Consider the following 26,536-nt stretch of genomic DNA (forward strand, 5'->3'; position numbering starts at 1 on the left):
CCAATAAAATCATGACATGTGTCAAGTGATGTGGCAATCCAAGCCTAATAAGTGAGCCAATGAAATCATGCCATATGTCAAGAAAGGATGGCATGCCAAGTTAAATCAACAACCAATAGAGTTGTGCCAAGTGTCTAGATGATATTGGTCAGTTCAAATGGACCAATCAAATCGCAGAGCCACACCACTCCCTACAACTATAAATAGAGGTCTTCATAAAGCTAGAAGACACTAGAAGTGATAACAAGAAGCAAGCAGAGAGCTCGTGGATCAAACAATGTAAATTTCTCTATAAGCTACAAGTTCAAGCACTCAAGCACTCAAGCTACAAGTTCAAGTTCAAGTTCAAGAACGAAGCCAAATCAAATACCAAGGCGTTCAAGATCAAATTACTTGTTCGTGATCAAATCCATATTCAAGCTCAAGAAGGAGATTCAAGACCAAGCTTTACAAGCCTTTGAATCAAAATCAAAATCAAGCTCATCAAGATAGTTTATATTCTTGAAAAAATAGAGGAATACCATAGAGATTGTAACACTTTCATTTGTTGAAATCAAATACTACATTTGTTACACAATTTTTCAGTCTTGATTATTTATTTTTCTCGACACGAAAATTTGTTGTTACAAATTTCTGGCATGCCCAGTGGGATAATCTCTACCTCTCATCTCTTCAAATTACCAAATTTCAAGAACACAGAAATTGCTCCTAAGAAGATCAACTTCAAACTCACTACTGCTAAGGCTACAGATTCCAAGTTTTCATCTGATGTGGAAAACTTGTTGGATGCTACTATGGAAAGCGTAGGACCGATCACTAGGAACAAACCAAACTTGCTAGGACAACAAGCATTTCAAATGCCGCCTGCATTAGTTCCTATCTTTGATTTTCGATCCTCAAGGGGGAAAGATCCTTTTCAACTGAACTGGAAGAAGGAGCGAACATTACTGAAATTGTTGAGAAGACATTGGCTCTACTTAGCCCTTCTAGATCTAATAATCTCATCGCATAGGATGATAGTGATGTCTTGATCACTGGATCTGCTCCAAGATCTCCACGTGAGTTGTTCCACTCAAAGTATCGTTCAAGAGAAAATCCATGCTTTGCTCCACCATCCACGATCGTTATCCAAGCAATGGTGACTAACACTTCAACTGTTAAAGAACAACTCACAAATTTAACAAAGGCAATTGAAGGGTTAATAAAGCATACACAAGATTAAGATAATCAAATTGCCAAGCTGACAGATAGAGTTGAAAGCATGATAGAGGGAGATTCAAGTCATGTACTTGTAAAGCTCCCTATGATGCAAGATAAAGGAGACTCATCTGCAAGGCAGACAACGACTCCTAAAGAACTTTAGGTTTCATCTGACAGGGTTATTCCCATTGACCAATTGAAAGACTTCATCATGGAAACCATCAAATATAAGTATGACATTGCTGCCAAGTTTTCTCTATGCGAAACCATGCACTGCGAGAATTGATAGTTTGAAGATGCATGCAGGTTATCACCCCCCAAAATTTCAACAATTCAATGGTAAAGGAAATCCAAAGCAACACATTGCAAAATTCATCTAAACTTGTAATAATGCTGGAACATATGGAGATTATCTTGTCAAGTAGTTTGTCCGTTCCTTAAAAGAAAATGCTTTTGATTGGTACACTGATCTCGAGGTTGGTTTCATCAATAGCTGGGAGCAACTTGAACATGAATTTCTCAATCGCTTCTATAGTACAAGGCGCACTGTAAGTATGGTTGAACTCACAAACACGCGTCAATGGAAAGATCAACCGGTTGTTGATTTCATCAATCGATGGAGGAATGCAAGCCTCAACTGCAAAGACAGACTTAGTGAAGCTTCTGGAATAGAAATGTGTATCCAAGGAATGAATTGGGGACTTAGCTATATCCTACAGGGTATCAATCCTAAGTCTTTTGAAGAATTGGCTACACGTGCTCATGATAAGGAGTTAAGCATGTCTTCAAGTGGAAATCAAGGGCCACCTGTTTATGAACCTCGAAAAGTGAAGTATAAACAAGAAATAAAGAAAGGAGACAAGTTTGTGCCAAAGTCTGAGAGCAAGGAATCAATGAATGTTAATGCCTCGCCATTAAAGGTCACTATAAAAGTGAGTAAGAAGAAAATTGTGAAGACAACATCCTTACAGGATAAAGTTGGCCGAAAGTTAACTTTGAAGGAAATGTAAGCGAAAGAATATCCATTCTTGGACTCCGATGTCCCAGCAATTTTTGAAGAACTCCTTGAGTTGAAACTCATTGAGTTACCTAAGATGAAGCAGCCAGACAAGGCTGGAAGGACTGATGATCCAAATTAATTCAAGTACCATCAGTTGATTGGCCACTCTATTGAAAAGTGCTTTATCTTTAAGGAGAAAGTCATGGACTTGGTCGTTGAAGGAAAAATCTTGCTCGAGGATGAGAAGGAAAGTTCGAATCAAGTCTTTGTCACTTTTGGTACACTTGATCCCATCGTCCTTTGCAATTTTGTCGAAGTACATGAATGTGATGGCATCCAAACTACATCATCACCAAATATGATTAAATTTGGTGACTTTGAACCTATCGATGTGAGCAAACCATTGTTTCTCCCTAGTGAATAAACTAATAGTGGAGGAAAGATCTCAAGAGGAAAGTGAATCACAAGATGGTCAAACTGAAGATGAAGGTTGGATTATTGTGGCTCAGCGGAGACGCTGCAAGACAAGTACACAAAGGGAGTCAAGTAAGCAATTGACTAGGGGGAAATGGTGAATAGACCTAAGAAGAAAATGATAAAGAAGAATTGGAAGAAAACAAAAATAGTGGAGAATCACTATCAAAGGCTACGTCGTCCAGTAATATTGGATGAATTCCTGCCAAGCTGGTTATGCATGCGAGCTTCATGTGAAGATATCAAGGCCTCATGTTGTAAGACAGATGAAGAATAGACAAAGAAGGAGGATCAATCATTGTTGCCACCTCTCTTGCCTTAAAAACTCATTGAGAATTCTGAAGAAGTGGACATTTGTGATGCAAAAATTACATTTACTAATGATAATCTTTCTCTTGGTGAAACACACCATAATCTTCCCCTATTTATGGTTGGCTTTGTGCGAGAACAGAGAATAAGTAGAATCTTGATCGATGATGGATCTAACGTCAATATTCTCCCAATTCGTACAGTCAAAGAGCTTGGCATACCGATGGATGAACTATGTGAAAGTCGTTTGATGATTCAAGGGTTTAATCAAGGGGGAAAAGAGCTATAGGGGCTATAAGATTGGAAATAAATATGGGAGATTTGCATTCGAGTGCATGGATGCACATGATCGATGCAAAGACCACATATAATATCTTGTTAGGAAGGCCATGGATACACAGAAAAAAGTGGTTTCATCCACCTACCATCAGTGCTTGAAGTATTGTGAAGATGGGATTGAAAAGAAGATAGTTGCTGATGATAAGCCCTTTACTGAGGCTGGATCATACTTTGCCGATGCAAAATTCTACTTAAAGAATTATGTCTCGAAGGAGGTTAATTTTGATGACGTGACGCCAACCAAAAGTGTTGCAAAGAAGGTTTATGTCGCAACTGGCAAGGCAAAGGTTATGGTTGAAAAAGATCAAGTGCTTTATGATAAAATCAAGATAAATGAGGCATCTTCAAGTAAGAAAGTGACTCCCATTCTTTGCTATGTCCAAAAGGCAACGCAGGTTGAAGATCCATCTTCTGAACTGCAAGGTAATGTGTTAGGAGGCTTGACCCTTCATGTCAAGCGAATTGATGCAATTAAGTCGTCCACAAAGTTGCTTAAAGGGTTTGTCAAATCATCAAACCTCAATTCGCTTCTAAATCTAGTAGTTCCTGCAAAGCGCACAAATGATGACTTTGACCCAAATGCCTACAAGTTGTTAGAAAAAGTTGGATATGATTCAAATGAACCATCCAAGTTGGGAAAGCTCCCACATGAAGCTTCAAACCCTACTCAAAAGATGAATATGGAGAAAGGGTACCCCCTGAAGCAATCACGTGAAGGTTTGGGTTACAAACAACCCCCGCCAATTCGTATCTCCATTAAAAGGGCAAGTTGTAACTACATTACTGCTAAAGAAGTGTCTACGATGCTTAACAAGAAGCCTTCTGTGTTTGATCGACTTACAAAACTAAGGACCTCAGTATTTGATAGGTTAGGACCATTGAAGAATGAGAACAAGTGTCATGGAGGTAATAGAAGGATTGGAGCATCTATCTTTGCTAAAAAGGAGATTTTGACCACAAACTGCCCAAGTCTGATTCCTTCTAGAATGAGGTGAGAGACCAAACTTGTAGTTTCGTGAAGAGAGGTCCTCAAAGCAAAGGTGCATACTATAGTCCACGCTAAAGAATGGGAGGAAGATGAAGAAAGTGTGGGGGTCATCATATCATATCATCATTCATGACGAACAAAATGCTTCATTGTATACGGAAGTTGAGGAAAAGTGCCTTGATATTCATGGATGTCATCACATATCTTTCAAAGATGGTGATCCTCAAGAGGATGAAGACGCTAAAGATGCACCACATGAGCTTGAAGAAGGGGTAAAGATAACGGTTGATGCACTAAAAGAAGTCAATCTCGGAGGTGTTGAAGATCCAAAGCCCACATAAGTAAGTGCCTCTCTAACTGGTGATGAAGAGAGAAAATATATTGAGCTACTTAAAGAGTTAAAAGACGTATTTGCTTGGAGCTACAAAGAAATGCCATGTTTAGACCCCCAAGGTGGTTGTTCATTATCTTGTTGTCAAACGAGGTGCTCGTCCTGTGAAGCAAGCACAACGTCGCTTCAGACCTGAACTGGTTCAATTGATTGAAACCGAAGTTAACAAGCCTATCGAGGCTGGTTTTGTTCGTGAAGTTAAATATACTACATGGATTTCAAGCATCGTCCCTGTAAGAAAGAAGAATGGTCAAATCCGAGTTTGTGTTGACTTTAGGGACCTAAATAATGCTTGCCCTAAGGATAAATTTCCTTTTTCTATCCCTATGCCACGACTGGATATGAGGCGATGTCATTCATAGATGGTTCGTCTGGATATAATCAAATTCGCATGGCACCGAAGGATGAAGAACTTACTGCCTTTCGCACCCCTAAATGTATATACTGCTACAAGGTAATGCCTTTTGGTTTGAAGAACGCTGGTGATATATATCAACGTGCCATGCAAAATATTTTTGATGACATGCTTCATAAAAACGTAGAGTGTTATGTTGACGACTTGGTGGTAAAATCAAGGAAAACATATGATCACTTGCAAGATTTGAGGATGATATTTGAACGGCTTTAGAGATACCAACTCAGAATTAATTCGTTGAAGTGCGCCTTTGGAGTTACTTCTGGGAAGTTCCTCGATTTTATTGTTCGACACAGAGGTATCAAAATTGGTCAAACTAAGGTGGATGCTATATTGAAAATGTCCGAGCCTAAGGATATTCATGAATTAAAAAGCTTACAATGTAAGTTAGCATATCATAGAAAATTTATATCGAATCTGGCTTGAAGATGCCAACCATTCAGTCGCCTCATGAAGAAGGGAGTTCCTTTTGAATGGGACCAAACTTGTAGGAATGCTTTTGAAAGCATTAAATACTATTTGATGAAGCCTCCAGTATTGGCAGCTCCCATAGCTGGAAAGACATTAATATTATACATTTTAGCACATGAAATGTCAGTAGGAGCATTTCTGGCTCAAGGAAACAATGAAGGCAAAGAAAATGCACTTTATTACTTAAGTAGGATGATGATGCCAAATGAGCTCAAGTATTAACCTATTGAGAAGTTATGTTTGGAACTTGTCTTCTCTATTCAGAAGCTGAAGCATTACTTCCAAGCTCACGTTGTGCGACTCGTCTCAAGAGCGAATCATATCAAGTTTGTCATGACTAAACCTGTTTTAAGTGATTGATTAGCGAGGTGGTACCTCCAATTTTAACAATATGAAATTGTTTATGTTCCTCAAAAGGTGGTAAAAGGACAAGCATTAGCAGACTTCCTAGCTGACCATCTGATTCCAGATGATTGGGAGTTGTCTGATGAATTACCTGATGAAGATGCAATGGTCATATAAATTCAACCTCCTTGGAAGATGTATTTTGATGGCGATGCACATCGTGAAGGAGCTAGCACTGGAATAGTGTTTATCACTTCTCAAGGAGAAGTTTTTCCATATTCTTTCACGCTGACATAACGGTGCTCCAATAGTGTTGCTGAATATCAAGCACTCATACTTGGGCTTGAAATGGTAGTGGATATCAAACAATTGCAACTACATATTTTTGGAGACTCCAAGTTAGTGATCAATCAGATTTTGGATAGCTATGAGGTCAAGAAGTCAGAGTTGGTGCCATATCATAAATATGCTCAAAGATTGGTAAGTTGGCTTGGAGAGGTAACTATTCAACATGTGCCGAGAAAGGAAAATAAGAGAGCTGATGCATTAGGAGCCTTAGCTTCTACATTATCTTTGCCTGATCAGACACAAGTTGTTGTTTGCTAAAGATAGGTAGTTCCTCCACCAAATGACTATGAGGAAGAAAAAAGTGAAGTTGAGCATCTTGCTTCTGTTCTTGAGGTTGAAATTGAAGATTGGCAACAACCATTAATCAATTATCTTTTTTATGAGATATTTCCGGAAAATCCCCGAAGGAAGACAAAAATCTGAAGGAGAGCCCCTCGTTTTCTTTATTATAAGAATACACTCTACAGACGATCATTTGATGAAGTGTTCCTACGTTGTTTGGGGGCTGATGAATCCCTTCAAGCCCTGCAAGAAGCATACTTTGGAGTGTGTGGTGTGCATCAATCTCGGCCAAAACTTTATTTCCACATAAAAAGAATGGGGTATTATTGGCCAAATATGGTGAAAGATTGTTTATATTACGCTCGAAGGTGTAAAGCTTGTCAATTTCATGCTCACTTCATACATCAACCACCTGAATTATTACACCCAACTGTTGCTTCTTGGCCATTTGATGCTTGGGGTTTGGATGTTATTGGTCCATTGCCAAAGTCTTCTGGTGGACATCTATACATTTTGGCCGCAAATGATTACTTCTCGAAGTGGGCTGAAGTTGTTTCTCTTAAGGAAAAAAAATGTGGCTAACTTCATCCGAGTCAATATTATCTATCGTTTCGGCATTCCTCGATATATATTGACGGACAATGGTAAGCCATCTGATAACAAGCTTATGAATAAATATGTGATCTTTTTGGCTTCCAGCAACGCAATTCCTCCATGTACTATGCTGCTGCCAATGGACTTGCTGAAGCATTTAACAAGACGTTATGCAACTTGTTAAAAATGGTTATCTCTAAGTCTAAGAAAGATTGGCATGAGAGAATGGAAGAAGATCTTTGGGCATATAGGACTACATATCGCACACCAACGCAAGCGACTCCTTATTCACTTATTTATGGAGTTGAAGCAGTCCTTCCACTTGAGTGTCAAATCTCATCGTTGCGATTTTCCATTCACGAAGGACTCACTGATGAAGAAAATACCTGGTTACACCTTGAAGAACTAGAAGCTCTTGATGAAAAGAGGCTAGAAGCTCAACAAAGCCTTGAATGTCATCAAGCTCGCATGTCTCGATCTTTTAACAAAAGGGTGCGCCTTAGATCTTTCCAAGTTGGTGACCAAGTTCTTGTGGTCAAAAGTCCTATTATTACCTCTCGTCGATTCGGGGGCAAATTCTCTACTAAGTGGGATGGACCATATATTATACAAGAGGTATACTCAAGTGGCGCTTACAAGATAGTTGACTCAGAAGGTTTGTGGATTGGCCCCATCAATGGGAAATTCATGAAGAGATACTATCCTTGAAGAAAACAAATATGCTCCTTAATGCATGAGCATAAACTGCATGTTACTCCTGGCCCGCAAGAGTATAAACTCTGCACGGTCCAAAACAAAAAGTCTGCTAGGTTGAAAACTTTGAAAGAGGTGGCCTAGGCAAAAGTTAGGATATGCAAACAAAAAAAAAGTCTGCTAGGTTGAAACCTCGAAAGAGGCGGCCTAGGCAAAAGTTAGGACATTAAAAAAAAGCTCACCAATTTCGAACTACGGAATGACTTGATCCTCTTCACCGAGGTACGTAGGCAGCTTAGAGTTTCATTCTAAGTTCAGTCATATGAGTTCAAAAATACATATTACCCAAGGCATTATTCAAATGAGGCGTGATGGAATATAATTCACTTGATTGACACTTGAAAATTAGGTGTACATGTATTCTTTCGTTGAACTCTCTGTCTTTTCTTGATGGCTCAATGGGGGCAAGTCCTTCGTGTCAAATTGAGGTCTTTGATGGAATGATTGTCATTTCTTTAATAAGAGGCTTAATATTCAAAGTTGAAGGCTCCAATTCTAAGTCAAGTTGAATTTATCAAGTCTATTACATCATCAATTTGAAGTATCCAAGCCCGCTAGGTCTTAAAGTTACAATATTCAAGTCCGCCAAGTCTTCAAATCCATAAAGTATTAAAAATAACTCACTTATTATAAACTGCATAATGACTTGATCCTCTTCACCGAGATTGGTATCTTCGAGACAATTATAGTCTTTAGCAGGCTGCAAAATTTTCAAGTTGAATCATCAAGTTAAAGTCTTCAAATCCACTAAGTCTTCAAGTTGAAGTCTTCAAATCTGTCAAGTCTTCAAGTAGAAGCCTTCAAGTCTTCCATGCCTTCAAGTTGAAATCTGCAAGTTAAATTCTTCCGAGCACCAAGTCTTCAATTGAAAGCCAATAAGAAGCCCCCATAATAGTCTTGAAATCTTCAAATTGATATAACCTTCAATTCTTTAGTTGGAAGTTTCAGTATATCTCCAAGTGTATGGTAAAAACCTTTGATATAGCCTGCGCCATCTTTAAATATTTATATCTTGAATTCTTTGAAGGAAAGTTATAATATATCTCAAATCTCCAACTAAAAGTATTTAAAATGTTGGGTTGCATGACTTGATTTATGTTGCAAAAAAAATCTTTGGAAGTGATTTCTTCTTCTACCTGCAAAAAAAAAGGAGAAATATATCTATATAAAGGAGATCATAAAATTACATGTAAAGATTGAAATTGTAGAGATATTCTTGGTGGTCAGTTTTTTTCATGCTTCATACAATCTCTTATTCATGCATCTCGAAATGAGGACAAGTTCCCGTTCCTTTGCACTAAAAGGTCAAATCTTTTGGCGGTAAAGTAAAATCTGCAAGTTAGACTCTATAATGATCTTCACTGGTCTTCGCCTTAGATAAAATATAATCTTCAGCTTAGACGGTGTAATGGTCTTAGCCTCAGACAAAGTAAAGTGTTCAGCTTAGACGGTTGTCTTCGCCTTTGCAAAATATAGTGTTCAGCTTAGCCGGTGTAATAGACTTTGCCTCGTATAAAGTAAAGTCTTTGACTCGGACGGTGTAATGGTCTTCATCTCAGATAAAGAAAATTTTTGTCTCAGACGGTGTAATGATCTTTACCTCAGACAAAATAAAATCTTTGGCTCAGACGGTGTAATGGTCTTCGCCTCATATGAAGAAAAGTCAAATTTGTAAATAAAGTAAGATCTTTAGCTTAGACGGTGTAATGGTCTTCACTTCAGACAATAAATCTTTGGCTTAGACGGTGTAATGATCTTTGCTTAAGATAAACTAAAATCTTTGGCTTAGACGGTGTAATGATCTATGCCTCAGATAAAATGAAGTTAGATCTTCAAACAAGATAAAGTCATTAGCTTAGACGGTGTAATGGTCTTCGTTTAAGACAAAATAAAATATTTGGCTCAAATGGTGTAATGGTTTTCGCTTTAGACAAAATAAAGTCTTCGGCTTAGACAATGTAATGGTCTTCGCCTCAGACAAAGTAAAATCTTTGGCTCAGACAGTATAATGGTCTTCGCCTCAGATAAAGTAAAGTCAAATCTTTAAATAAAGTAAGATCTTTAGCTCAGACAGTGTAATAGTCTTCGCTTCAGACAAAATAAATCTTTGGCTCAAACGGTGTAATGGTCTTCGCCTCAAATAAATGTAAAATCGTTGGCTTAGTCGGTGTAATGGTCTTTGCCACAAATAAAGAAAGTTAAATTTTCAAATAAAATGAAGTCTTCGGCCAAGACAGTATAATGGTCTTCGCTTCAGACAAAATAAATCTTTGGCTCAGACGGTGTAATGGTCTTCGCCTCAGATAAAAAAAAAAATCTTTGGCTTAGACGGTGTAATGGTCTTTGCCACAAATAAAAAAAATCAAATTTTTAAATAAAATGAAGTCTTTGGCCAAGACGGTATAATGGTCTTCGCCTCAAATAAAATAAAGTGTTTGGATTAAATAGTGTAATAGCCTAAGCCTCGGACAAAGTAAGGTCCTCGCCTAGCACAACATAATGAATTTTCCTCAACTAGAATGATTCCTTCGCCAGAATGAGTAAAATTCGGAGAAAGTAAATCCTAAAACCACTTTAACATTGGCTTCTCTCCAAGAAATTCTAGTTACTTCATATTTGCTTCTCTTGACCTCTGGCCAAAAAGGGAGATCTAGGTAAAAAAAAATTAAAGTACCTGCTTCCGTTTGAATGAGAAAAGTTTAGCGGCAATATAAGATGTGCTCTAGAGACCTGCAAAAGAAGAGTCTTGTTTTATCATCACCAAAATGCTTCTACGAAATAATGTAAGAAAAGAAGCAATACATGGAAGCACATGGTGTCTAATGCAATATAATTTCAGGTGAGGGCATAAGATGGTTAAAAAAAACCTTGTTTCAAAGACAAAAACAGTAGCATTTTGCTCGACATCAAAACTCTTATACTACTTTTGTAATGTTAAACCTTCATTTGGCAGTATGAGGCATATGGTCCGCATGAATTATTTTGTCAATTTTTAAGCAATTTTTGAATGTTGCAAAAAAGAAAAGAGCAACTTACCTCAAAGAATGGTACTTCTCCAGCCAAACTGTTACGAGTCAAGACTTTATCGGAGTTCAGATAATACGTCTAACAATGATATTGTTCCCTATTTATAGAATGAGCTGACAGTGGTTGACTCCTACCCCAATACTAAATTTGTTAAACAGTCGAAGTTCATGAGAGATTGGATAAAATAGAAGAGAGTTACAGTTCAATTGTAACTTGGAAACTCTCTATCCGTATATGAAGATTCCATACAAATTCAACAACAACAACAACAACCCAGTTTAATCTCACTAGTGGAGTATGGGGAGGGTAGTGTGTACGCAGACCTTACCCCTATCCTGATATAGAGAGGTTGTTTCCAAATGACCCCCGGCATCCTTCCCTCCAAGAACTCTCCATCTTGCTTTTGGAGTGACTCGAACTCACAATCTTTAGGTTGGAAATGGAAGATGCTTGCAAATTCAAATCCCGTAAAATTAGGCATCTTTGACGATTACGTGGAAGTTGGTTAGATAAGCTCAAATTTTGCTTCTTAGCTTTCTAAAAGTTAAGCTCAAAGTATTTAAAATATTAGATGTTTCACGTGGGACCATATGTGATAAGTACTGATCTTAACCGAAGTTTTAATCTTGAAACAAGGCCATTAAACCTTTGATTTTTATAATCAACCAAACTCTCTGTTCCATCCAAAAGTGAGAAAGCACTTGCGATAAGACAATTAAAAATCTTTTGTCCTGCTTCAAGGCTAGTCTTTGAGGATTAACAAGCTTACACGCCGACTAACTTTGATATAGGGGCATTTGTAAGCATTTAAATTTTATTGGATTTAATTCATAAAATAATTTGGACTATATTAATTTAAGACACTAATCCAAACAAATATTGTGGCTAGTAAATTGGATTAATGCAACATATATGTATTGGGCTAGTCCATTTAATTGAATTACAAATTAAATGATAAGCCTATTTCATTAGCCCAAGGTCCAAATGGCTATTAGCCCAATTTAAAGCCCAAGCTCATGCCACGTGTCAAGTGATATGGCAATTCAAGCTAAATAAATGAGTCAATGAAATCACGACACGTGTCAAGTGATGTGGCAATCCAAGCCAAATAAGTGAGCCAATGAAATCATGCCATGTGTCAAGAAAGGGTGGCATACCAAGTTAAATCAACAACCAATAGAGTTGTGCCAAGTGTCTAGATGATATTGGTCAGTTCAAATGGACCAATCAAATTGCAGAGCCACACCACTCCCTACAACTATAAATAGAGGTCTTCATAAAGCTAGAAGACACTAGAAGTGATAACAAGAAGCAAGCAGTGAGCTCGTGGATCAAACACCGCAAATTTCTCTACAAGCTACAAGTTCAAGTTTAAGTTCAAGATTAAGAACGAAGCCAAATCAAATATCAAGGCGTTCAAGATCAAATTACTTGTTCGTGATCAAATCCAAATTCAAGCTCAAGAAGGAGATTCAAGACCGAGCTTTACAAGCCCTTGAATCAAAATCAAGCTCATCAAGATAGTTTATATTCTTGAAGAATCAGAGGAATACCATAGAGATTGTAACACTTTCATTTGTTGAAATCAAATACTACATTTGTTACGCAATTTTCCAATCTTGATTATTTATTTTTCTCGACGCAAAAATTTGTTGTTACAAATTTTCCAGAAGCTTTCCATAGTAGCATCCAACAAGTTTTCCACATCAGATGAAAACTTGGAATCCGTAACCTTAGCAGTAGTGAGATTGAAGTTGATCTTCTTAGGAGCTATTTTTGTGTTCTTGAAATTTGGTAATTTGAAGAGATGAGAGGTAGAGATTGTCCCACTGGACGTGCCAGAAATTTGTAACAACAATAATAGAGGTACTCAAAGATAAAAATTATTAGTAATCAAAGCAAGAAAGTAATATTGATTGAATGGGGAACTTAGGTGGGAAAAGTAAAAGAGAAAGGGAAGGAGTGGAGCAGAGGACGTCAACTCATCAAGCTCATGACCAGAGACTGCAGGTAAGGGTGGCAAGTGGGCCGGTCCCGGGGCTAAACGGGCCAAGTGAACCGGTCCAAACGGTCCCGATCCCAAATTAAATGGGCCAAACGATCCCGGACTAAACGATCTTTTTGTAAGGACCAGTCCGGGACCGGGAACGTTTGGTCTGGGGTTAAAGGATCCCGGCCCGCGGGCTAAATGGGCTAAGTGAGCCCAACGAATTTTAAAATAAAAAATAAAAAAATAGATATTAGAGATAAAAGGATGTTAAAAAAAATATCTAGAGCAATGCTTTGTAAATTTTATTATAGAATTGTGACCTAAATTTTATTTAATATATATATACACTATACTATATATACATCTTATATCGAATATAACTTATATATATATATATATATATATATATATATATATATATATATATATCGAATATAACTTATATATTATACACTTAGTAACAATAAAGTAAGCAATAGTAGCAATTATAGAAGGAAATTAGAGAGAGATCGTGATAGATTGATGATTTTGTAAGAAAAAATGAAAGAATGAGGGGGTATTTATAGGTGAAAATAGGAAAAAAGTATAATTATAAAAAGTTTGGGGTTAAAACAAAGTTGGGGGAGGGAGGGAGGTTAAATGACTATTTTATAAATAGGCAACGACTATTTTTGACAGCCCAACGACTATATTTTTTTTAAATTTTAATTTTTTTTTATAAAAATATAGCCGTTGGGACCGTTTGACCCGCTAAGGGACCGGTCCCGGTCCCTGGCAGGCTAAATGGTCTCGGGCCTGGCGGACCCAAATCATAGGACCGGCCCATACCCACTAAACCGGGCCAAACGATCCTGGCGCATTTAGCCCGTTTGGCCTGCGGTTCCGGACCGGTCTCGAACCTGGACTGGCCCACTTACCACCCTTAACTGCATGTTTGAATCTTGTCCCCACCTAATCACTTGAGAAGTACTTTTTATATCCACGATCAACTTATGTTGTATCGTCAACAAATACAAGAATCGAAAGATAGCCAATATAACCAAATATATAGGGTAACATATCGACAGGGGTCGGAGTAGATGTTAAACTTATAAAACAAAGTGAACAACTTACACTAGAGGCGAAGAATGTGGAGAGCAGCACAAAGTTGCGGATGATCTAGCGAAATTTGGTAGTAGAATGAACAATTTGGAAGCCATATGTTGTTTGATAATCCGCCATTTTTTGTAGTGTCTTCTTTTGTAAATTATTGCTTGGGTACTGTATGTGCAAGACAAGTGTGCAAGCCATTGTATTTAGACCAAACCAAATAATTTAAATTCTATAGTTAAAAATTAAAGTGAAAAATATATTTTACTTAATCATAATTAGATAAAAATACATGTCTTATATCAATACTGTAAACATCAGTGTGGATAAACTTTTCCTAAGTATGCAATAGTAGTAACTGTTTTATTGATAATACATTACAAAAGAATTTTAAAAAGAAACCAAGAAAGGACATCAGCTTTTAGAAATGAGGGTGGAATTTGTACCTTTCAAATCCAAAATATCAAAAGGGTAGATTTCCTACCCCCAAATTCAGAAGCACAATCATTGTTTTTGTTCCCTTTTTGAATTTTGACTTGGTCATCCAATTAAAATTCCATTCTTACCCCAACCCCTTTCTTTACAAATTTCCCACAGATAATAGACCCCACCAAAAGAGCGCAAAACGCTGTCGTTTTCATTTGACTCGATCCCCCATATTAAACTTCAAATACGCCCTTTCCTCGCAACTACCCACCAAAAACTACTGTAAAAAGACTCAACACGTGCACCGCCCACATTTACAGGACTTTTTTTAATCAATAAACAACAATAGGAGTGGCAATTCCGTAAATTGGTTAATATTCAGTGGCAATTGTCAACTCACCTGCTCATATTTAGCTCAAACACAATGTCCATATTTAACTCAAACACGTCTTAGCTCTCTCATTTCTACTTCCAGAATTCCAGAGCCCGGTTCAGAAACTAAACCGGTCGAGAAATTTTCCGGTTTATAAGTCTTCTATTGAACCGGCGGCGTGGTAATGACGTCCGGCACTCGGCTACCGACATGGAAGGAGAGAGAGAACAACAAGCGGAGAGAGCGGCGGCGGAGGGCGATCGCCGCCAAGATCTTCGCCGGATTAAGGATGTACGGTAATTATAAGCTCCCTAAGCACTGTGATAATAACGAGGTATTGAAAGCTCTTTGTAAAGAAGCTGGTTGGATCGTTGAAGATGATGGAACCACTTATCGTAAGGTAAACTCATTTTTTACTACAGTATATATATTTTTAGATTGGTGATTCAGTCATTTGGATTTTGTAAATTAATTTATTTTTTTTAGAGGAAAAAAAATCAAAAAGACGAATTCTTCATAGATTTGTTCTGCTCCAAAGTCAGAGTTTTCAGAAAGTCTGAATATTTCACCTAGAGGCTCATTTGACTATATAGCCCCTGCTGTACTCCCAGGGACCCACATTTTTCCTTTTGGAATTGATGGGTTGTATGGACATTTCAGCTGATTTCAGGGTTTTACCAGTCCTTTGATTGCTTGCAGTCCTGAGTTCTGGAGTCCTGTATCTGCAATCTCTTTATGAAGGGTAGATTGGGAATTTTAAATATTAAGGTTCAATCGTTGATTCACGGAAGTACAACCCCAAGGCCTTGATGTATCACTATCAGAGTTCAAATCTCACAAATGACAAAAGTTACTCACTTTGTTCAATTTAGGTGGTGGTGTTTTGGCACGAAGTTTAAGAAAGACAGAAAAATTTTGAAACTTGTATGCCATGAGATTTATGTGACTATAAAAGTATAGTTTAAAATTAAATTTTTTTTAAATTATGAAGTTGTCATTCTTTTTGGAATGAACTAAATAAATAGTGCCACATAAGAGAGAACAAAGCGAGTAGGTTATTTCTTATGGACTATCGAGTTATAGCATTGTCTGGAAAATAATTTGTAAGATACCAAATCCTTGGGTTGTATTATGATGTTGGTTCCTTTATCTTTATTTTATAAATATAATTATAGTCAAGGCTGTAGAGCGTGTGGGGAGATCAATTTTGGATGTGATGTGGAAAAAGGCTGATGATAGACTAGGAGGTGAGGGGGTAACGTGTTTGCTGGGATTGCAGTTTAATTATAGAGTTGACATTATAATTGGATATGGACACCCTTTCTCAAAGTTGTTGGGATGGTAGGGTTACAATTGTGTAATATTTTGATGGTGCCATCATTCTATGTTGTTTATGCCTTTATGGCTTGTTTTGGCACTTGGGTTATGTCCAATTTTCATGGGTATGTTTGGATACTTTTATCATTAACATGTAGGGCTTTAGTGGACATGGTACCTGACTCCTGAGTCTTGATCAACGGGATGAGAGGGAGGACCAACATAAAATGATTGTTGTGGCTGAAAGTTGAAAAGGTGCCATTTGAGAATAACCAAGATGATGACAAATAGGATTTTGAATTTTTCAAGTGGGTGTCAAATTGAGCCTAAATAAGGAAAACTAGAGGTCGAGCATAGATGTGGTTGGAGCGTGTAAATGAGTTTTTAAAACTTTTGTAGATATATGGAGAACGATTATAATTAGGATTAATGGGGAGCTATTTTATGTGGGAACAATTATAATTGAACTGATAAATAAGTATTAATGGCTACTCAATATGCAATTTCAAAACATTGAATAAGTTCAGAATGTCTCAGTCAATTGGAGAATGTCCTCACTTTCTGGAAATAGACTTGGCTCTTTTTAGACCAATAGAGTATTCTTTATTTCCCTGTAGATAATGTGGATTTGTCCTACTTCGTTACCATTTCAAGTTACTAAGAATTATTTCTTTGGAAAAAACTATGTTCATTGAAAATATCAGAATTTACCAATTTGAATACTCGATACATGCCAATGTAATATTTCTAGTTTGACAGATGTGTCTCTTAGATTTAGGGGAAGAGTTGAATATTTTAATTGTTTTCTATTAGTTGGAATTTGGAAAGATGTAGGTTCATACGTTAACTCTATCATTTTTGGAGTACAATACAAAAGAGAATTGTGATAGAAATAGCAAAAATTGGGGGGCCCTTAACTGTTATGTTAAACTGAATGTTTTAAAACATTGCTTAAAGGGACACCAATTTGGGAGGATCAAAAAGGAAGGTTTAAATTGCTGAACCACATTTACGTCTGTTTGAAACTTTTGGTTGACCTAAACTGGAAGATCTCTTAAAATGTGTATATGCGTTAATGAGCCTAAAGAGGTCACAAATCAAGATGTCGGGTCCTGTGAGTAAATGTCGATGGGTTATTTGATAGTCATTTTTATTGCTACTCGTAGTTATTGTTTTAATTTGGTAGCTGCTGCTTTTTTAGCCCATCTCTGCTACTGGTTCTCCTAAAAGGTCACTGTTGTATACCTTCTTTGCTAAATCATGAGATACATTGACCATCCCATGGGTACCAAGCAGGATGATTCTTTCAATCTATGGCATGTTTTGTTTTTGAAGAGATAAGTTGGTTGGTCAATGGTGTTGTGGAAGTTGGCTACTTACAAATAGCAAGATGTGCACAACCTAAATGTAGGTACTCCTCATTCTATGACAATTTATATGTTCATTAAAAGAGCGGAAGCTTCTGATTTAGGGCATCTTCATGCTGCTGATAGATGTACGTACGCGAATGAACTAAAATATATTAGTCACTTAATTGATGAATCTGGCCTAAGTAATAACTAATTTACACTTTCTGGAACTTAAGCAATTGAAGACATGTGAAGGGGACGCTTTTACGCTTTAAAAAGATCTCGGGACGCCCTTAATCATCTAATCTTTAAAGTCAATGCATTTGCAAATGTCTGCTCTCTTTCTGCTATAATAGCATAATTCTGGTGAAGCTCACTGTTGACTATTTGATTTACCCCCTTTATTGCTGCTTATCATCTGTTCTTTTCTGCAGGGTTGCAAGCCAGTACACCACATGGATATTATTGGTGGTTCGGCATCAGTAAGCCCTTGTTCGTCTTACCAACTGAGCCCTGGTGCTTCGTATAACCCAAGTCCCGCTTCATCATCTATCCCCAGCCCAGTCTCATCCCATTATATTGCCAATGTCCAAAATAATTCTGATCCCAACTCGCTCATTCCTTGGCTTAAGAACCTATCATCTGGCTCATCGCCTTCCTCGTCTAAGTTTCCCCACCATCTGTGCATTCCTGGAGATTCTATAAGTGCTCCTGTGACACCACCTTCGAGCTCTCCCACTGCCCGTACTCCTAGGATGAAAGATAATTGGGAAAATCCCACGGCCAATTCAACATGGATACAACATCATTATCCCTTCTTGCCATTCTCAACCCCTCCTAGTCCTGGTCGCCAAACCCCACCAGATTCAGGATGGCTTTCTGGCGTTCAAACTCCACAGGATGGGCCTTCATCTCCCACATTCAGCCTCGTCTCATCAAATCCATTTGGATTTAAGGAGCCACTATCAAATGGAGGGTCTCGAATGTGGACACCTGGGCAAAGTGGGACATGTTCACCTGCAGTTGGAGCTGGTATGGACCAAACAGCTGATATACCAATGTCGGATGTTATCTCAGCAGAGTTCGCATTTGGCAGCAACGTGAAGGGAGTAGTAAAGCCATGGGAAGGAGAAAGAATTCACGAAGAGTGTGTCAGTGATGATCTTGAGCTTACACTTGGGAACTCCAGCACTAGGTAAACTTTCTTATTTGAACCTTTGAAGCAAACACACTTAAGCAACTCTAAGCCCCAACACATCCCCCCTTCCCTCCCTCTCTTTCTCTCTTTCTCTCTCTCAAAAGTAAGTCTTCTTCTTAAAAGTAGCTGATTAGTGTTCTTTTGCTGCTTTGCAGATAGCAAGTGCGAGTAGAAAGAGAAAATCTATGCTTATATGATCATTGCAAAGTTTGGAAGCGTTTAACTTCTTGTATTGGTCATCCCTCCTGAATGCGAAGATACTCTGGTTCAGGGAAAACCAGAAAGTCACAAATACTGAGTAGGAACAGCAGTTAATTTTCCTTCTCTTGTTTTCCTCAAGAGGAGATAGCTCATGTGAAGTCTTTTTTTTTTTTCTTTTTATCTTTTGTCCATTGGGGGAACGTTATCGTATTTTCTCTAATATTCTCCCCTGTTCTTCTGATTCTTTTCACTTTCAGTGTTGAATTTGTTTGTAGTTACCCTGTTGTAATTGTTCACACGATATAGTAAGTAGCTAGAGTTGACTAACAAGAAGCTGTCTTTCTGTACCTTTTATTTATTTGTTTTTTCTTATAAACAGAGTGATTTTGTTGTAGAGTAGGCTCTACCAGGTTTGTCTAAGGTTTGATAGAGACTAAGCGAGAAAATTCAATGCAAATGCCTTGGTGCATAGCCTTTAATGTTTGGAAATCTGAGTCTCCAATTAAAGCAATAAAGGGCGAATCCTAATGACATCTCGAAGGGTTGAACAATGTTTGTTGGAGTTGACAGCTGAGGGTGCCATCAAAAAGCATTTAAAATAAAATGGTATTTGTCCCTAAGCTTGTGAAGCATAGAGAGATCAAAAATGGTTACGTTCCTTACTGTATATGTTTATGCAACTTGAAAGAAAGCTCTCAAGAGTATATCAGCTATCAGTAAATAGAATAACATAGAGTTTCTGTTTTGTCTGACTCAAAAATTAAAGACGAACATAGGAGGAACTACGAAATATAGTATTTTAATATTCTGCATCTTGTATCATTCATATTAAGTGATTATTATACAAATAACAGAGGCAGGTCAATTTACATGAGATGGTGCTTATTCTCAAGTCTCACAAATTCTAATTTTAATAGTTTAAAATAAAAAATACATTAAGAAATAATAAAAGTATTAAAATCATATAAATTTCAAAATTAAAAAAATGTGGAAATATTAACTTAACCATCTAAGCATAATAACAGATGTGTATATAGTATTCTAAATAACCAAATACAGTATTTAATAATCTAACAAGATAATATTTATTATTGTCCAAGTTATAATCTTTTAAAGAAAATTCGAAATGTCCGAGGCAAACAGCCTAAATCATAACAGCACGAGCAAGATACGAACCCCTCACCTTTTAATGGGTTACCTCCATGAAACTTTAATTAGTCTGTTATAATCATGTCAGAGACGCAACCTCGACCAATGTGAGTCTAACTTTGCTTTAAACAATGCAAGTGAGTAAGCATTCAACCATAATAGGAAACACTCGAGCTCCACATAATACTGTTGGGAGTTAAAAAACCATTACTTAGTTTAACTTCTTTAGCCTGGCCTTTATGTTACACTGGAAAATGTGGCAGCAGAACTTCCATATGCAAATCAAGAATTGGGCATATCAGGAATAATTGGATAATCGTCCGAGTAACAGAACAAACACCAAAGCACAACTCTTTTCATCCATTTTTTCAGTGGAGCGAGGATACTCTCCCAGCAAAGATCATGATTATATTTACAATTTTTCTTTCTTCCAGACTGTACAAAATCACTATATCTATGCAATCATAATTCACAAAGAATAGCAATAATCAAGCCCCCAAATTTCCAACCCGTACTTAGTGTCTTTAACATTATGTACAACCCTTTAAGACGAATGAGACCTTCAAAGTTTCTGGTATAAATCGGCAAGTGCACGATATAGGGTGGCTGCAGCAGGGGGCCTCGGCAACGAACCAAGGAGAATTTCTGAAGCTTTTAATGACTGGCTACCATAAAATCTGGAATTTTCTCGTGTTCGGGTAGTCACTACACTCCCTTGTAGGGAACACCCAACAAAGGCACCTGTACCACAAAAAAGTAGAACTTTAAACATATATAGAGATATAACTAGGCTTCGAGAGCAAGCATCAACTTAACTTCCAGTGGCAGAAACAACAGATACGGTCTAAATAGTAAAGACAGTGAGAAAATTGGTTTGAAGTACACTAACTTCCCTAAACCCTTTTCAAGTTAAATCAACATCAACAAGAATTCTATGAATTATTGTAGACTTCAAAAACACCATAATTATTCTACTGATGAGCAAATTTTCTGCATATTTGACTATTCAAAACTTTTCTCCACAGGCAAGTGAGTGGAAAGCTTAGATTAAATTTTTCTGGCCATTAACAATCGCGTGATATAGAAAAGCATGTATAAATCACATGCCAACTCTATCTTGCAATAACAGAACATACAAATCAAAGTATAACATGACACAATACAAGTGAACTTATAAACAAGGTGGACTCATACCTTTACTGCAGCTGTATGTATAACAAGCAGCATAGCCTCCAGTACCAGCACGAAGATCAGCTTCAGCAGTTCGTCCAATGATCCCAGCAGCAGCACTCACACCAGCTCCAATTGAAAGATGCGCATCACCACCAAAAGTCTTGACAGCATCAGTAGTTCTCAGAACAATAATGAAGTCAGTGAGTTCTCCACCAGCCTACAAAATATAAATCTGATTTATGATTTACTGATGATAAGAAGTTCCTATTGAATAGAAATTATATTTTGATTGACCTCCTTGCAAAATTTTAGACGCTTCCTTCGTGAAGAAACTACGTTAAAAGAAGAGTAGACAATTTTACTAACTAGAACAGACATCTTTCTCCGACATTTAATGCTAAACAGAAACGGCCAGGGCTTAATACGATGTGCTGAACTGCCAAAACACCTAGACTATCATGAAAGGAAGACTCCTTGCTATGCCAAATGGGGTATACACAAATCACCCCAATATGGCGTTTGAATTTGCTTAGTTACCCACAGATTATGGATAACATCCAGAAGCCACTGGGTAACAATTTCCAATGTTGCAATTAAGACACCACTGCCCATGGCAGCCATGTGCAATGCTCAAATCTACGATTTTTTTCCTACAATGACGAATGCATCTAAATATAGACAAGCAAAGTGGCAATTATCCTCAATCCAAAATTAGTTGCCGGCTATATGAATCCTCTATATTCAGACCACACTATTCGGGTCAGTAATTATCCTTTACTTCATATAGAAGATATAGAAAATTTATGGTCAGTAATTATCCTTTACTTCATTCAGCAGAAAATAGTAAATTTATGGTCGGTAATTATACTTTACTTCATTTAGCAGAAATATATATTCACCTGAGCACCCCATCCCACACCGAAAGAAGAAATGGCCGACGGGGGAGACCATGAACCATCTTCTCTACGCGCAATAACCAATCCAGTTCCAATGTTATAGGTGACCATCACTCCAACTTTCACGACCGTAAGTATGGCAAGACCTCTTGCATTTTGTAGAATAGCTTCTGGAATTTTCTTCTCAGAACTCAACAAACCAATCTGAAATTTGTCGTTCGCAATATTTCAGGCAGCCAATATTCATCATAAGTTATCAGGAAATTAAATAAAAAAGAGATCCTTGCTTGCTCATTATTTTTTACATATAAGATGCACCAGTTTTACTCCAAATGGTGGATTAGAGGCTAGAAGGTTAAATAGTACAATAATGCAGCAATTGGTTTCTTCGAAATCAGACTGGAGTATTTAGCAGGGGTATATATACATATATAGTGGGGTGAAAAATCGGAGTTTGCTTCATTAGTATAAGTAGATATATAAAAGATGCAGAGCATTTAATATAAAAAAGATAACTCCATACCCTTTCATAGCCCCGAATAGCGTTAGTGGCCTTGTAAATTTCGTATTCCATTGACTGTCCCCACGGGAAGTTTACCCAAGATCGCAATGTGCTCAGGTCAGTAAGGTCATGGGTTGGCAACTGAGCAGCACGGCTTACTCGATCCATTAGGTATGGCTGCACGGACTCAAGACGTACACAACATACATCACATACTCGCTGCGGTTCCCCAGTGCGAAATTTTTCAGGGAGCAAACTCCTTCCTTTAGTACATTCATTGCAAAATATTCCACCACAAAATCGACAATGATGCCTGCTGCACATGATAGGGTGGAACCGCACACTACATAACATACAAGAGGAAGATGCACTGTCAGGCAACCATTTGGGAGGATCTGCCTCAAGAATTTCCTGGGCATTACCAAAATTAGCTTCTGTGAGGGTTTGAGCCATCTCTTTCCAAGCCTGTTCAATGAGATGGCTTGATATCCATGACATGTTACCAATATCACCAGATGCAAGAGATTGCACTTTCCCTCGGGCTGCAAGCAACATATCGACCACCACATCCCACATGGTCAACTCCTTGTCTTCCCCCATGCACTGATTCCAATCAGTGTCACCATCAGGAAGATATCCCCCATTGGAGCAGAAGCCTCTATTCCACTCTTCATGCTCACTCTCTGACATTGGAGGAACTGATACAGGAATCCAAGCTCCAGTTTCACCAAAGAGTGGTGAATCATAGCAGAAATATCTTCCTTGGTTTTGGTGACACTTACTTTCTTCTACCATTTGAGATGACTGCGTTTCACATTCTCTATTTTCAGTTAATTGTGGGTATAGAGAATTTCTTTTTACATCACTTTCATTGGTCTGTTGAATTAAATTAACATTTGAGACTTTAGCTTTAACCATTTCCTTACTTGTGTGGGCCCCCTTCTCATAGTTTTTTTCTGTGCACAAAGTCTCTTGTTTTCCAGCCACTGGATTGCCCATGATATAACTCTCGTCGTTGTTTATGTGACCTGCACTTTGACCAGATGTTTCAGAACCATATTTTCCTATTTTATCCCAGTTGCTGCTAATAATCTTTTCAGAACACTTCAAGATATTGTTCTGTCTCAGTGTTATAGAATCTTCTTCAAATTCCCCTTTCGAGCAGTCCATATGATACCTCTCACCAGCTTCTTGAGTGTCTTGAAATGACCGTTTACTGAAAAGTTCCTGTGTTGTTTTGTGTGTGGTTTGAACAGAGAAGTTGGTAACAAGTTCCTCTGCTCGATTATCTAGACCACTTGTCAAACTTGTGTTCTCACGAATTTCACCCCTTAGGTGTACAGCTAGTCTGTTATATTCTTCATGCTTATCTGTTTTCACAATGTTTGAACCAATGACTGGATCAAAATCATCCAAGCCTCTGTTATCTCCAAACTCACTACAGTCCTATCACGAAAAACATGATAAGTGTGTGTTCTCATGTCAAACTTAAATTTTTTACTTGCACTTACAAAATACTGCAACTTTTTATCTACATGAATAAGTAAATAACAGGATAACTTTAGAAGAGAAAACAAGTAACTACCAACAATCAGCAAATATCTGTGCTATTTGCTTCACCTAGCAAAAGAAAGAGATCACGACAATTTGAAATGGAGGAGACAAGTGAGTAGCAACTATCAGCATAACTAACACTCCTTATGCATGACTATGAGCAGACTTTTTGTCGAAGAGGAATTTCTCAGCTGCATATTTTGAGACAGTTCAAAGTGCTGGAAAGTTCAGTAAACAAAGCAAACACGTTCTTTTCTTATGGTGAGAAAGTTATCATACTCAAAGCAGCAGATATAGGCAGAAATTCTGAACATAAATCATTTAATTTGACCACAAGAATCTAGTTATTCAATTTGAGAAACTTTTGATGATGCTTACTTATATACAGTTAACAAGATTTAATATATGAGCCGGGATCACAATTAAACTTCCTTTCGTGATTAACGAAATGCTAGAAAGTCAGTTCTTTTACCATTAATGAGAGACAGATAAGTTCTAGCAGCGATGTATTCATCATCAACAACTACTTTTACTTCTTATGAGTGTCAGTTAACAACATACTTCTGATTCTAAATTTTCCAATCACCCTCGAATCCAACCCCCCTCCCCCCCCCTCCCTCCACACACACCACCCAGAAAAAAAGCACCAGCGTGAAACTAAAAAAACTTCATCTTTTCTTTGTTTGTCATCGAGTATTAAGATGATGACTACTTAACACCTCAATTTAACTGCCAGTTTACTCTCCACAGATAATGGCACCCTCAATTATTTCCTTCAACAACAACAACAACAACAACCCAGTATAATACCACTAGTGGGGTCTGGGTAGGGTAGTGTGTACGCAGACCTTACCTCTACCCTGGGGTAGAGAGGCTGTTTCCGATAGAACCTCGGCTCACTCCCTCCAAGAACAATAGCTTCAAATAAATTAAAACCTCAAAACAATAGCTTCTCAGAGAAATCTTTCTCTATCTCTTATTTTATTTTATACTGTATTGTTTATATATATATATAGGCTCATCTCCATAAGAATGATGTCACATAACAAAACCCCCAATTTTTCTCATTAAGATGAATGTTACTTCACTAAATATCCCGATTTCCATCAGATATTCTCAACAACAAATTCAACAACTAACCATGAATAAAATTTTCCAATCACCGACAATTTTACTAATAAAGACAATAACTTTATGCAGTTGAAGCAAAACCCAAAACTTGGCACCAACCAAAAACTAGTAAAAATTGACTAAAAAGCTGCTCAAATAGATTTCGTTACTTAAAGTCAACGAATTAGAACAGCAAAACATATTCAACCAATCAAAAAATCAATCAATTAATATGGGGAAATAGAAAAAAAAAAAAAATTGAAGAGAGAATTACCGATTGAAGAAGTGGATTTGAAACCCTAGAATAAGCTCCTTCACTAGCAGATGAGGGCTTTGAATTAGAATCCGAATTGTGATGGGGCTCCATTAAGCATCGTTTGGTGGGGATTTTTAATTTTAGTACCTCACAATCAATATATATCACTTCTTCTTTTTTTTTGCTACGTTTATTATCTTCTTTTCCTATCGATCAGTAAATTTCGGAAGATCAAATTTAAAAGGAAGCATAAAAGAGAGAATATATAGGAAAAGAAGCAGAAAAAGGGGTCTGATTGATTAGATGAATGAACAGTCGTCTTATGATGAGATTGTCATGAACGGTGAACCTCGTGACGTGTCCTTGAGGATCTCCCTAATTTCACGATTATGTTGCTTTATTGTTTGGGAATTATTTTAATTACGAAAAATACATATATTACCTACTAAACTTGTTCTGAAAAATTAACTACACAATTAAACTCTATAGGCTTCCCCTTATGGTTACTAAAGATCGTTTGTAGTGATAATTGTGTGATAATACTTTTGAGTTCCATTTCTAGATATTGGTTTTGAGCTACTTAATTAAGAAGGGTAATGCTATATACTTTATTTTTATTTCTGTAACAAACTATTTTTCGTTTTATTTAAAATTTAAATATTGAATAATACAAATATGTATGTTTATGAAATAATATGTTTGTTTATAATATGCTTGATTTTAGCTCTATAAATACTGATCTAATTCCCTTGGAAGTGACTAGTGTATAAAAACGTTTTGCCATATCTTGGATGAATTTGTCTGTATTTCTCAATAACATTCCGTCAACATAGGAAAATGATTTTCACATCTCAAAGCCTTGTTCTTACTTTCAATTATTTTCGATTTTCTATCTCACAAAATTCGATCAAATTTATCATAATTGATTAGTTAATATGTTGGTTAACCATACTTTGAAATACGGTAAAAAATTATTGGCTTAAAAATTTTATCAGACTCACAGGGGTAAATGATAAA

The 26,536-nt window shown here is 37.2% G+C and overlaps 3 protein-coding genes and 1 long non-coding RNA gene across 5 annotated transcripts; 2 read left to right on the forward strand and 2 right to left on the reverse strand.

Annotated features, from left to right (window-relative positions):
• The first annotated feature begins 6,280 nt into the window (after positions 1-6,280).
• LOC142172091 (uncharacterized) lies at positions 6,281-7,864 on the forward strand. Its single transcript, XM_075235863.1, has 3 exons — positions 6,281-6,412; positions 6,545-6,613; positions 7,262-7,864. The coding sequence occupies exons 1-3, from the start codon at positions 6,281-6,283 to the stop codon at positions 7,862-7,864; spliced, it is 804 nt and encodes a 267-aa protein (XP_075091964.1).
• A 487-nt stretch (positions 7,865-8,351) lies between these two features.
• LOC107790591 (uncharacterized) lies at positions 8,352-11,326 on the reverse strand. Its single transcript, XR_001649065.2, has 3 exons — positions 10,946-11,326; positions 10,584-10,639; positions 8,352-9,045 (listed from the first exon to the last, which is right to left on the reverse strand). It is a non-coding gene; the product is annotated as an uncharacterized LOC107790591 (long non-coding RNA).
• A 3,538-nt stretch (positions 11,327-14,864) lies between these two features.
• On the forward strand, positions 14,865-19,368 carry LOC107790592 (BES1/BZR1 homolog protein 3-like). The gene is made up of 3 exons (XM_016612543.2): positions 14,865-15,214; positions 17,915-18,675; positions 18,834-19,368. The coding sequence occupies exons 1-3, from the start codon at positions 14,999-15,001 to the stop codon at positions 18,835-18,837; spliced, it is 981 nt and encodes a 326-aa protein (XP_016468029.1). The 5' UTR covers positions 14,865-14,998; the 3' UTR covers positions 18,838-19,368.
• Positions 19,369-20,317: 949 nt separating this feature from the next.
• On the reverse strand, positions 20,318-25,895 carry LOC107790590 (uncharacterized). 2 transcript variants are annotated; one of them, XM_075235003.1, is made up of 5 exons: positions 25,538-25,895; positions 22,621-24,045; positions 22,101-22,301; positions 21,223-21,418; positions 20,318-20,769 (listed from the first exon to the last, which is right to left on the reverse strand). In XM_075235003.1, the coding sequence occupies exons 1-5, from the start codon at positions 25,628-25,630 to the stop codon at positions 20,591-20,593; spliced, it is 2,094 nt and encodes a 697-aa protein (XP_075091104.1). In that variant the 5' UTR covers positions 25,631-25,895; the 3' UTR covers positions 20,318-20,590. The 2 variants fall into 2 exon arrangements, with proteins under 2 accessions (XP_075091104.1, XP_075091105.1); XM_075235004.1 differs by having other exon boundaries at positions 22,621-24,037; positions 25,538-25,816.
• Between the last annotated feature and the right edge of the window lie 641 nt (positions 25,896-26,536).

Source organism: Nicotiana tabacum, chromosome 17 (genome assembly GCF_000715075.1).
Source record: "Nicotiana tabacum cultivar K326 chromosome 17, ASM71507v2, whole genome shotgun sequence".
In the NCBI taxonomy this organism is placed as follows: domain Eukaryota; kingdom Viridiplantae; phylum Streptophyta; class Magnoliopsida; order Solanales; family Solanaceae; genus Nicotiana; species Nicotiana tabacum.

Bases quoted from the DNA above. Each gene is read 5' to 3' on its own strand.
- LOC142172091 (XM_075235863.1), top strand. From the start codon at position 6,281: ATGGTAGTGGATATCAAACAATTGCAACTACATATTTTTGGAGACTCC. The intron at 6,413-6,544 runs GTAAGTTGGCTT...TGCTAAAGATAG, and splicing joins ATAAATATGCTCAAAGATTG to GTAGTTCCTCCACCAAATGA. The intron at 6,614-7,261 runs GTTGAAATTGAA...TTTGGCTTCCAG, and splicing joins ATCTTGCTTCTGTTCTTGAG to CAACGCAATTCCTCCATGTA.
- LOC107790592 (XM_016612543.2), top strand. From the start codon at position 14,999: ATGACGTCCGGCACTCGGCTACCGACATGGAAGGAGAGAGAGAACAAC. The intron at 15,215-17,914 runs GTAAACTCATTT...TCTTTTCTGCAG, and splicing joins ATGGAACCACTTATCGTAAG to GGTTGCAAGCCAGTACACCA.
- LOC107790590 (XM_075235003.1), bottom strand. From the start codon at position 25,630: ATGGAGCCCCATCACAATTCGGATTCTAATTCAAAGCCCTCATCTGCT. The intron at 24,046-25,537 runs GTAATTCTCTCT...TTTTCGTGATAG, and splicing joins CAAATCCACTTCTTCAATCG to GACTGTAGTGAGTTTGGAGA. The intron at 21,419-22,100 runs GTGAATATATAT...TATATTTTGTAG, and splicing joins GTGTGGGATGGGGTGCTCAG to GCTGGTGGAGAACTCACTGA.